The sequence below is a fragment of the Salvia splendens genome, chromosome 18, assembly GCF_004379255.2.
Source record: "Salvia splendens isolate huo1 chromosome 18, SspV2, whole genome shotgun sequence".
Classification (NCBI taxonomy): Eukaryota; Viridiplantae; Streptophyta; class Magnoliopsida; order Lamiales; family Lamiaceae; genus Salvia; species Salvia splendens.
Window position 1 is genome coordinate 6,815,083 of NC_056049.1, and position 12,703 is coordinate 6,827,785.

At 33.4% G+C, this 12,703-nt stretch overlaps 2 protein-coding genes across 2 annotated transcripts; both read left to right on the plus strand.

The window, feature by feature from the left end:
- The first annotated feature begins 9,849 nt into the window (after positions 1–9,849).
- On the plus strand, positions 9,850–11,208 carry LOC121776656 (G-type lectin S-receptor-like serine/threonine-protein kinase LECRK2). Its single transcript, XM_042173841.1, has 3 exons — positions 9,850–10,673; positions 10,728–11,061; positions 11,158–11,208. Exons 1-3 carry the CDS (start codon positions 9,850–9,852, stop codon positions 11,206–11,208), a joined length of 1,209 nt encoding a protein of 402 aa, XP_042029775.1.
- Positions 11,209–11,399: 191 nt separating this feature from the next.
- LOC121776657 (PR5-like receptor kinase) lies at positions 11,400–12,506 on the plus strand. The gene has a single exon (XM_042173842.1). It carries the CDS (start codon positions 11,478–11,480, stop codon positions 12,504–12,506), a length of 1,029 nt encoding a protein of 342 aa, XP_042029776.1. The 5' UTR covers positions 11,400–11,477.
- The last annotated feature ends 197 nt before the right edge of the window (positions 12,507–12,703 follow it).

A 12,703-nucleotide genomic window follows, 5' to 3' on the forward strand; every position in this document is an offset into this window, starting at 1 on the left:
ATATCTTGATCACTATCCTATATATATATATGCAAATTAGATATTATACCCGTGAGGAGCACTAATAATTAATGAGAATATCAATAACCACAATACACCAATTTTATAAGGGTTATTGACACTTAAATGTCACAATACTTTCAAAAAATTTGATTTTTTTCATGTTCCTCCAATTAAATAAATAATATCACGAACTTTGACTAAATGCTGGTCGGGCTACCCGAAAAGTTGACGCGGACTATGAAGAATTTTTGTCAAAGAGAGAGAGAGAAAATAATTGTGGTGGAGATGGATTTAATTTTCTCTTTACATCAACTTGGGATAATGTCAGTAGTTACTTTTGTTTCATTTGTTAACAGTAATTATTTAATCTCTAGAGTTTTGTAAATTTATTTAATCACACCTGCATCCAAAAATTCGGTATCAATTATTTTTCCAACTATGTTCAACCATAAACAATTTATTTATATGGAGAAATATAAATCAACAGTGCTACAAATTTTAAATACATTAATAATTGTCAATTGTAACACAATTGACATAGTAGTCTACTCTTGTCATCACTAATTTCCAACCCGGTCTACATGTTATTGCAAAATTTATTTGTATTGTCTTTACATATAATGCACGTTTTTTCCATTTTGATATTGACATCAGAAAATATTTCACTCATATTCCCAATCAAAGTTTTTTTCCATACTTCATATTCACTTTTGAAATTTCATGCAATATTTTAATATTTTTAGAAAATATGAAAATTTTATGGTAAAATTAATTACTAAATAATATTCCCTCCGTTCCATGTTACTTACACTGTTGCTTTTTGACTCGTCACAAACTCCTTACACTATTTATAGTTTAAGTTAGAATTAATGTATTTAATTAATATGTTAGATTAAGTTAAGAGGTCATTTATTAAGTCTTGTCTCGTTACACTTAAAATTCTAATTTAATTATATTAAAAAATCAATCTCAAATTTATAGCCTAAAATGAAAAGTTCGAGTAACATGGGCCGGAGAGAGTAATAGAAAAGTTCAAATTATAGAGTTTTTAACTTTCTTAATTATTTCTATGGAGTCTGAATTGCGCCTAATACTTAAAAGTTTATTCTTGGGTTCAGTAGCAAAATTTATTCCCCGCGTTACAGTGAGAGAACAAATACAGTACTAGACTACCAGTAGTAGAAAAAATGATGATTATTTTTCATAAAGAACGAGGAAAAGGAAAGAAAAAGTGAGCAGGAACTTAACAGGGATGAAAGTGTGTATATATGTCAACTAAAATAACATTTTACAATATATTTTATTCTAACACTCCATAATTAATACTACTACAAATATATAATTAAATATTGAGGGGAGAATAGCACTAAAAAACTGTTAAGGATATTTTTTAATATAATTAACGACGCTAATTGTGTTTTCTTATTGTTGATGTCCCATTTAAAATTTGATGACACAAATGGAAGCGTCCTAAAATAATAAAAGATTAAATTAATTTGTCCTTAATTTAGGGACGCTTTCTTTTTCTTCCTATATTGTTGTTGTTTTTTAAAACTTTCCAACTCTTGTTTATTGTACTGTAGACACTTGTATGCAATACAACGATATGGTGTGAATATTGGAACATTTTTTTTCAAATATACGGGTAAACAGATTTACTTTTTTACACAATGGCATGACCGTTAAATTTTTTACGGAACCGTAAAAAAAATGACCACTCCGACAATGATTTCATTTGTTATGGACCTGTTTTTTAAAAAGTGAATGTTTTGGATCAAAATTGACTTTACTCTATATTTATTTTTTCTTGGATGAAATACCACCTGACCTTTACTCTATACTAGTCTCACACCCGTGCGTTGCACGAATTAATTTATTTCTATCATTGTAATTCTATGTTGGGAATTAATCTTTTGAACAAAATGACAAAAAAAATCACAAACACGGAGTATTTATTAGACAATTAAAGTGAATAAATTTTGAATTAAATCAAATTTGATTTAACATTTTTACATTTCTACTATAAATAACCACACGCAATAACACATTATTAAAACCATATACAATAAAATACTAAAATCCTACTATTAATGTTAAAACCACACACAATAACACATTAATTTTTAAATTAATTCAAATTGTGAGTCTCTTCATAGACTTATATCATATGAATATGATGTACTAACAAAGTCTTTGTCAACAATAGTCTATATCATATGAATATGATGTACTAACAAAGTCTTTGTCAACAATCTTCAATAAAAATGTGAAAACCATTACATAATAATTCCTGTACAATAAAAAATAAGATAGTGAAAAATCATTATCAGATTAAAAAAATACTACTGTATCAATAATCTTTAATCTTGAATATTTGGTAGTTCATAGAAAATAGCAATATTCGGCTGAAAAGAAAATATCACATATATTTGATTTTTATTTCCAAGTAAAAAGAAAATATCCCTATAATCTAGCCTTAAAAACAGCTTCCTAGATTACACATATATAAAGTTTTATTTCCAAAAAGAAAAATATCCTATAATCAGCCCATGAATTACACAATTATACACCTTTATAACAGTAACTCATTTTTGCATATTTGGACATTTGAGAAATCTATATGCCAGTTAAATATTACTACTACTACATGTTAGCCTAGCAAAAAATCGCTCGGTCTCATCTTCTTCTCCAAATATTTATGTATCTTCATTTTTCCAGATGACAAACCTATTCCTACCAAGTTCTACTTGTCGAACAGTTCAATCAAGTACATCTCTCTCTTCCTCTATTTGATAATAGACAAAACAACATGAATGTAAATGAAATTTTCAAAAAATTGAAAAAAATAACTTAATAGGGATCACGATAGTTCAACACAATAAATGATAGATATTGTGCTAAATTGCAAAAAGAAGAAGAATGAGTTCCCTTTGCAGAATGGTTAAAGCTATTTCAATTTAACAATGAGTTGCAGTATTGTTGAAATTGCCCCTATCAAAAAGGAATTTCTATTAATTCTTTGAGCCTTCTCACGAAACTAAATTCTCTTCTGGAACATAGTCAAATCTGATTTCGTGTTTCCATGAATGTAAATCATCATTGTATGTAAATCATCATTGTACAAACAAATTTATAGTAAATTAGTTGCTTTTCGCATTCTAAATAACTTTTTGAATCCAATGCCATTTATTATAAAATTAAATTAATAATAAATGACTTTTAAGTGTTTGACATTGCAAATCATAATCATTAATAGATATCAATTTTATTACTACAGATTTTGTCTTGCTTCCCTAATAACATTTGAATAAGAACGTCTAGTTATTTGCGCATTTAATGCATTAAACTGATCAAAATTATTTTTTTTTACTGAGTGTTCTAAACACATGGAAAATTATAATAACCCTAAAAATTTCTAAACGCATGATTGGAAAATTAATTATTTTATATAGTGGATTGCATTTATACATATGAAACTGCCGTATTTATCTAAAATTATTACTCCTTCTACATAAAATTAAATTAATTGCAGTAACACCCAAAAGTTATAAATTATTCAAAATTTAGCCAAAACTCTTCTTTTATATATGTATAGATTTATTTATTCTTGGATGAAATACCACAGGACACTAATTTTATGGCTGGTAAAATTAAAAAAAAATGAAATTCTTATTTAGAGAGTATGCATATTTGCTAGTAAAGTGAAATTTTTTTATATTTAATGATCAGTTTTATTGGACCAATTACTTAATAGCCTTTTTTACTTTTAACCGTATTTGTTAATCGTTGGGATAAATTTTGAAAAATATCCCTAATGATTTTGGAAAAAATGCTGAAATTCTTTTTATAAAAAATAGGATAAAGAAATGAGGAATTTAAAGGAGAGAATTTTCTAAACTGATTTCTCAGTGACAAATTTGCAATCATGAAGGAAAGCGGAAAGATACCGAATAGACCACATCGTGAATTGCATGAGTTTTAATGTGAAATTATTGTGAATTGCACGAGTTTTAATGTGAAATTAGTAAAGTGAGAGAGAAGGAAAAAAAATAGTATTAATGCAATGTGATGTCCATATTATTAGTCGTGCTTAAATGTGTTAGATAGCAAATGTGAGTTTTTTTTCAAACTTGATCTATTTTTTGTGAACGGTCAAAAATGACAAATGTGATCTATTTTTCGGGGACGAGAGAGTATGATAAATCTTACGTTGAATAGTATTTCCACGCGTTTCCATTTATTCAGCACTTTTCTAAGTCAAGGCAACAACTATTTAATGAACCTAAAAGTCTATCGAGATGTGCATGGTCAGGTTCACACAGTCATAGGTGAACCGTGAACTCAGCAATCAGCATACAAATATTTCAAAATTCATTTTTAGGATGACATCATTTTTATTTTTAAATTTGTTATATAAGAAAAGAATGGATAAGAAAATTCTATCTTTAAATTCCCAATTGTTGTTTGAATCTGTATAGTCAATCCGCTTATTTTTTTAGGATGATGCCCATGGTCTTATCTCTTTATTCTTAATTATGGTAATGTTCCTAAAATTTTGTTATTTTGCATGAAATTAAAGCCGTGGCCGGAGGACTCGAACCTGGGACCTTTGGCTTTAAGTATTATTAACCTCTCTACCGCTTGGTAAACTCACACACACAGCTTATTCCGTATTATTGATATTATAAATATACGCTATGTAGCAAATTTCTTACTGAGTTGAGGAACATTATTTTGTGGAGGATGGAATAGGCTCTTTACACGAAATCTATACCGAAAACAATACCTATCTATCCAAGAATTTAATCAAATTTTATCAAATGCAAACTCTAAATATCGTACAAATTCCAACTATGATTTGAGCCGTTAGAAAAAATCAATAGATAATAAAATAATACCAACAAAAAAAGTCAATATATTATAAACGATATCAATCCAAATCATAAGTTAGAACTTTTATACTCCATCTGTCCTATAAAAATTTATGCATTTTCCATTTTTGTCGGTACCACAAAAATATGTACCCTTCCACTTTTGGAAAGTTATGTCAATTTAATAATGTAGGTCTCACTATCCACTAACAACACTTTAACTATCATTCTCCGTCTCTCTCTTAATTTGCCATATCATTCTCCCATCTCTCTTATTTACCATATCATTATCTTTCTCTCTTACTTTACTATATCATTCTTCCATCTCTTTTACTTTACTAATTTTATCTTAATTTTTAATTCTCATATCATATTAATTGCTCATATTTTTATGGGAAATGATATACAATATATATGAAAGGCATAGATATCTATCAATTTGACACCAATGGCTACATCAGCAGTACTCCTACTCTCAGCTCTCTCTCTCTCTCTCTCCTCCAATTACTTCATTTCTACACAGCCGCCGTGAATGGAGGCTACTGGTTCCCAGAGGGAGGCTTGACCGCCTCAGAAATAGACTCCACTCTCTTCACACACCTCTTCTGCGCATTCCCCAACCTCAACCCCTCCACCAATCAACTCACGCCCTCGATGCTGTATGACCCGGTGAACTGGGTAAGCGGGCGGCAGCAAGGGCATTGCGGATTGGATTCAGGCAGGCGTGCCATTTTATGGCCACGCGTGGCGGCTGAATAACCACGGCTGCCGCTGAGGATGGAAGTTGGTATAATTCGACGATCGTGACCAATTATTGCTACTCGGGATCGGCTACGACGATATTGAATCCATCGCTGCTAAGGTTTCGTATGCTAAGCAGAGAGGGCTGCTTGGTTACTTCGCATGCCACGTTGGTGCTGATACCGATTCGGCTCTCTCTACACCAAGGTAATTTCGAGCCTTCACATTTCGGATTCTTTTTTTTTTCTTAGTATGAACTACTAATACCCGATTATTTATAGGTAATTCGTATTTGAATATGCCTTGGTTATCGGTTTGCTAATATAAATTTGTTTACATATTGCAGCTAAAAAGTCGTGGGGAGCATATGAAATCGTCTACTACTTCACTAAACATATATGGATAAAATGATGATACGAGTTTTTGTACGCTTTATTTGGTGCAAAATACACACAGTACTCCTTTGGAAATAATATCCAATCTATGGCCTTTTCTATTCTACTCGATCCTCAAGGTGTTAGGATATTAATTAGTCACTTCATTATTGGCAAATGAAACAACAATAATTGTAGTTAATATTCTATATTGCTGAAAAGAGAGAATTAATGCTTTGAGCCACTACCCATGTTACCATTAACTGAAAAATGGGTTATTGATCGTGTACTAAATTTAACTGACTCTCGGTAATATATTTAGACCAAAACTGAAAAATGACTAATCCAGTAAATAAATGAGCTTTAAATTTGGGTTAGTTCAATAGAAGGATGGTCCAATCCATTAAAAATATCCAACCTCTCAAAGACAAAAGGATTTGAGATAGAGTGTAAGCAAATCTGAAACCTAAGTTTAATGGTTCAATTCTATGTCTCATAGAAATAGATCATATTTCCTTTTTCGTTCGTCCCATAGAATTAGTTCATATCAATTTATGACAACTTTTTTCTCTTTCTCTTTTACTTTATCATTTATGGGCCTCACTATACACTACACAATTTCAACTATTTTTTGTCTCATTTTTCTTATTTTACCGATTACGTATTATAATTCGTATCAATTTTAAATGACCTATTTCTATGAGACGGAGGAAGTATATGTATTTCTATTACTTTATCTCGTCCTGAATATATAGTCAATTTGATGTCTATGTCATCTAGAAAACTATAATTATTCACACAAGCATTTGAATGTGGAAAATATACATGCAAACAAAAATTCAAACGGCCGACTGCTTCTGCTCAAATTTTCCAAACCTTCGGTTTCAGTTTATGTGTAGATTTAGCAGAGGTTTACGCCTAATTGTAGAAAGAAACAAGAATTTAATTAACATTTTACATAATAGTTTAACTGACACCAAAAGTTCTATCAAATTTACTTGTGTTTGAAATAAAAACCTACGAACTTTTGATCAAATTGTTGAATGGTTTGGATTTCCGATTAATATTTTCTATTCGTTGTCATGGCCTTGACTAGCATCATTAATCCCACACGTAAAAATATCATTATTACTTTTCAAATATTGGCATACTCTTCAAGAAATTTTCCACTACATTCATTTTCATTCAGTCAAAGATAAGAAACGCGACTCAAGGAAAATCTTTTGGTCATGAAGCTCTTCTAATTTCATTTTATTTTATTATAATAAAAGACTGCATTTGTACTATTAATGCAATTTATATACAGATAAAATTAAGTGAAACATAGAAAAGGGAACCTACACTCCATCTCCATGTGGTTGAACTAATAAAGTTCACTGCAGCAAAGTGAGAGACTATAACCACATAAATATGTTACGAGTGGAGCTAATTAACTACGATCACATATGCATATATCAGCATACATTTAATCTTGATTCTACAAAATTCACAACATTATTCAAGAACTAGAAGAGCAACATTTAGGTTGGAGAGACCCCATGACTACATGAATGCTAGCAAGAGACGTGAAAACAAGCGTATCCAAATAGCCAAAAAAGTCTTTTCTACATTATTATTTTTCTAAAATGGATGCAGAAAATGAAACGCCTCTGTTGAGGCGGAACTACTTTAAGATCAAGAAATGCAAAATTAATCTTATACTACACACTTTCAACGCAGATTTTCAGACCCAATCATTATGTGGTGTTTTTACCACATCGTGGGAAAATGCATAATTAGGAAGTTCATAAATTATAAAAGAGGGAACATTTTTTTCCATGAACTTTGTCAAACTCTCATTTTAGGTTCGTGAACTTTGAAAATATCATTTCAATCGAAGTACTTGTTTGCTATTTCCAAGTTTTTCCGAACGAAAATACCCTCAATACCTTGAAGGATATATATTTATAATAAACTTATGTTATGACATACTCATATTTTTTTATAAATATCTTTACTATTTTTTTTGACAATTTTTTAAAATAAAAAAAACATTCAATATTATCACTTAATTTCGTGACATGCAATAAAAGTTATTTTTTTAACTTTTTATAATTAAAGAATTTTAAAATATTTTTAAGATATGGATACTCGTAAAAACTAATGTCACAATCAATAGACGATACTTGAATATTGATATATATATATATATATATATATATATCAATATTCAAGTATCGTCTATTTATTGTGACATTAATTTATCAATATTCAAGTATCGTCTATTGATTGTGACATTAATTTTTACGAGTATTCATACATCAAAAATATTTTCAAATTTTTTAATTATTAAAAGTTGAAGAATGAACTTTTCTTGTACGTCACAGAATTAAATGATATTGAAGGTCAAATTATATTTAGAATTTAGAAATTAAGAAAAATGTATAGTAAAGATATACTCCTTCCGTCCCTAAAAATTTGTCACCTATTTCCTTTTTCATCCGTCCCTAAAAATTTGTCACCTTTCATTTTTACCATTTTTTGTAGTGGACCATACATTCCACTAACTCATTCACACTCACATTTTATTATAAAACTAATATATTAAAGTATTACTCACGTGCCACTAACTTTTTCAACTCACTTTCTATTACATTTTTAAAACCCTTGCCGGGTCAAATGGTGACGAATTATTAGGGACGGAGGGAGTACTATAAAAAATATGAGTATGTGATAAGTTTATTACAAATATATAACCTTCAAGGTATTGAGGGTATTTTCATCAGGAAAAACTTGGAAATAGTAAAAACAGTACTTCGATCGATATTAACGCATAGTTGACATACCTCAAATGATATTTTCAAAATTCACGGACCTAAAATGAGAGTATGACAAAGTTCGTGGATAAAAAAAGGTGTTCCCTCGTTATAAAAATGCAAAATAGCCAAAGTATCTAATGATTTACTAATTGTTAAGTATTAACACTAATCGTATTAAGAGGAGCTTTAGTCTGATGTTACTAGGTATGACAGATGTGTAATTTTTATCATTTTCGGCCGCATATTTTTCTAACTTAATTTTATGTCCCTCCAAAAATTGAGCGTTAGATTCGTCTATAACCCAATCCAGAATGAAAATTAATACTAATATTCTTCTCTATCTGTTAATCGACAATATTAGGTACTGCTTAATATGTTTCTGAGGTTCTTAGGTTGATAAGAATATGCACATTGTGTTTGATTGCTGTGTTTCGAGAAGATGATGCATCCAAAGTTTGTAACTAAGGAATACTATCACATTATGATACATTCATTATTAGAAAATATGGGATGCATGAAAAAATAGAACTTCTTTTAACACTTTAGTAGTCCCCACCTCCGAGTAAATTAACTTAAATCATGTCTCAAAATTCCGAACTCAAAATTTAGAATATATAGCCCTTACTAAAATAAATTTTTGCGCATGCCTTTGATTATGGTTCTCACCGTCCGGGATCTTAGCCTTGAGATTCTACGACACCATCTATCCGCAATCTCAGAAAAGACATCACGGCTGCGGGCTACAGGGATGTTTTCGAGCTCTTAATCATTTACTATGTAAATTAGCATATGATTAATGCATAATTACACCCGCTCTAACCTGTAAACTATTTTCACCATTTTGACTTATTATCATTCTTAAAACATTGGTCCATTTCCTCATACAACTCAACACTATTAAGACAAATGGAACAATGCAATATTGTGATTACCAAAGTTATTTTTTTTGTCAAAAAACTGAAAGTTCAAGAAACATTGGTGAAGGTTTATTTTGTGGTTTCAGACAAGAATATCTATTATAAGCCAATGTTTCTTTGCTGATACTCATTTAGTATCCACAAAATGTCTGCTGCTGTAGTGTTGTTGCTCCTCTTCTTTTCTGGCATCACTTCAAATGCAGATGAAGTAACAAAGTTCCCTATCAGCCTATCATCTTCTCTAACACCTTCCACCAATTCTACATGGCTCTCACATTCTAATAAATTCGCCTTCGGGTTCTACCCCACACCAAATGGCTATGCCGTCTGCGTTTCTTTCACCTCCTACTTCGACAAAAGCAGAACCGTGGTGTGGACTGCTAACACGGATGATCCAATCGTCCCAGACAACGCTGTCATGCTGCTAACCGAAGATGGCCTAGTTTTAAAAAGTACTGATAGCAGTGAAACAGTCGTTATGATTGGCAACTCTTCCCGGCCTATAGGAGGCGCTGCAATGCTCGACAATGGCAACTTCGTGCTGTTCGATTATCATGGCAGTGTGACGTGGCAGACCTTTGATCACCCGACAGACTGCCTTGTGCCCGGGCAGTCCCTCTCACCGGGCACTCAGCTCTTATCCCATGCCTCAGAGACAGACCTCAGGAAAGGGATGTTCAGGCTCAAGATGCAGATTGATGGAAACCTCGTGCTCTACGATTCAGACAGCCTAGACGTGTCCATAGACGCTTACTATGAATCAGGGACTGCTGGAAGGGGAAACAACATCTCCTTGACTCTTCAAAATGATGGTCATCTTTGTCTCTTCGATGGAACTTCTGTTGTAATGAATATAACCACGGGAGGGAATCTTACTTTTGAGGTTCTGTATCTAGTGAGGATTGATCCTGATGGAATTTTTCGTGTGTATAGTCGCTCGTGGCAGCCAGAAGATGACTGGAGGCCAATGTGAGCAGTAAGTGATGACAAATGCTATCCTAAAGGTTTATGCGGGATCAACAGCTACTGCGGTTACAAGGATGTGGATGCAGCTGACTGCAGATGCCTCCCTGGGTACGACCGCATCAGCTCAGGAGTCGGCTGCATCTCCAACCTTGTCATGGACTGTTCCGACAAGGATCAGAGCAGCAAGTTTGGGATGACGAGGATTCAGTACGTTACATGGGAAGACAATTACTACAGTGCTTTGGATGTGAGCAGTGAACAAGGCTGTGAAGAGGCTTGTTTGAAGGACTGCAGCTGTCGTGTGGCCTTGTATCGAAATGGACAATGTCGGAAGCAGAAGCTTCCTCTCAGATACGGGAGATGGCAGACGGTTATTGAGGATGTTGCTTTCGTTAGAGTCGCCAATTCTTCCACAGCCGCAGGTAACAACATATCGTGCGTTTAAACAGCTCCTGAAGCATTTCTAACGTTTCGATTTTTCTGTCAGGATCTCCGCTGCCTTTTCGACATAAAAGGAGGCACTCTAATCTGCATCTAGTGTTAGGTACCTATTCCTAATACTCATTCTAGTTAGAGATTAAGTAAAACTATTTAGGGTTTTGTTATCAGCTTCTATCAATCTTCTTGCAACCTGCAGGAGTAGTATCATTAGGAACAGTTGGTCTACTTGTATCGCTATTAGTCATCATCTACTGCACTAGAAGCCGACGTAGATGGTGCAAAGAAAATCGACAGAACATCGACAAACTTCTCCTCAAGCATGGATCTCTGGCTCCAAAGAGATACACCTCCAAACAAGTAAAGAAAATGACAAAATGCTTCAGAGACAAACTAGGCCAAGGAGGATTCGGAATTGTTTACAAGGGAGTGCTACCGGATGGCCAGCTAGTTGCGGTGAAGGTCTTAAAAGAAACTCACGATAACGCGGATGAATTCATCAACGAAGTTGCAAGCATCAGCAGAACCTCCCATGTCAACATCGTCAATCTCTTGGGATTTTGCTTCGAGAAAAAGAAAAGGGCTCTCGTGTATGAATACATGCCCAACAAGTCGTTAGACAAGTTCATCCACAAGTCATGCTCCCTCGAGTGGAAGAAGCTGTATGAGGTTGCAGTCGGGGTGGCCAGGGGTCTTGAGTATCTGCACAGAGGCTGCAACACGAGGATCGTGCATTTTGACATCAAGCCTCAGAATATCCTTCTAGACAAGGACTTCTGTCCCAAGATATCGGATTTTGGGCTTTCGAAGCTGTGCATGAAGAAGCAGAGTGCGATATCTATGCTTGGGATGAGGGGGACCATAGGCTACATTGCTCCCGAGGTATTCTCAAGAAACTTTGGCATGGTTTCCCACAAGTCCGATGTGTATAGCTACGGGATCATGCTTCTTCACATGGTGGAGTCGAAATACGTGGAGATGGGGTCGCCTGGTACGAGCGAAAACTGTAACTTGGATAGAGTTTACGAGCATGTGCTAGTGCAGAGCGAGCGAGCGGATGATCGGATGAGTGAAGAGGAAGAGGAGACCGTGAGGAGAATGGTGATGTTGGGATTTTGGTGCATTCAAACATTTCCAATAGAGAGGCCAACAATGAGCAAGGTGGTGGAGATGTTAGAAGGGAAACTGGAGTCGATAGAGATTCCACCAAAGCCATTTTTTCTCTCTTCATCACTACCACAAATTTCATCTTTCATTTCTTGTAACTCTACATGTACAAAATTGGAGTTGGATTCACATCCTACACCTTGTTCTTCTTTGGTAGGTGCCGAGACACCACTCAACTGCAAGGTTGGTGTCAATAATAGTATGTCATTGCTTCATTCTCGTTCCGAATAGCATACGAAGCATATCGCACAATAGACATGATAATTCTCCCTCTGTCCACGATTAATTGAACATTCCTCCTATGACTAAGAGGCCATCCTCCGAAAAGACCACCATCAAAATAGCTAAACTAAATTTCATTTACAAACACTGCAAAATTAGGGAACAAATCCCTCTTTATAAAACTGTACAAAATAAATATTAGACTC

What these genes read in the sequence shown, in the direction of transcription:
- LOC121776657 (XM_042173842.1), top strand. Translation starts at nt 11,478, where the DNA reads ATGACAAAATGCTTCAGAGACAAACTAGGCCAAGGAGGATTCGGAATT.
- LOC121776656 (XM_042173841.1), top strand. Translation starts at nt 9,850, where the DNA reads ATGTCTGCTGCTGTAGTGTTGTTGCTCCTCTTCTTTTCTGGCATCACT. An exon ending in GAAGATGACTGGAGGCCAAT is followed by an intron (nt 10,674 to 10,727) that starts GTGAGCAGTAAG and finishes CGGGATCAACAG; the next exon opens with CTACTGCGGTTACAAGGATG. An exon ending in TTATTGAGGATGTTGCTTTC is followed by an intron (nt 11,062 to 11,157) that starts GTTAGAGTCGCC and finishes TTTTTCTGTCAG; the next exon opens with GATCTCCGCTGCCTTTTCGA.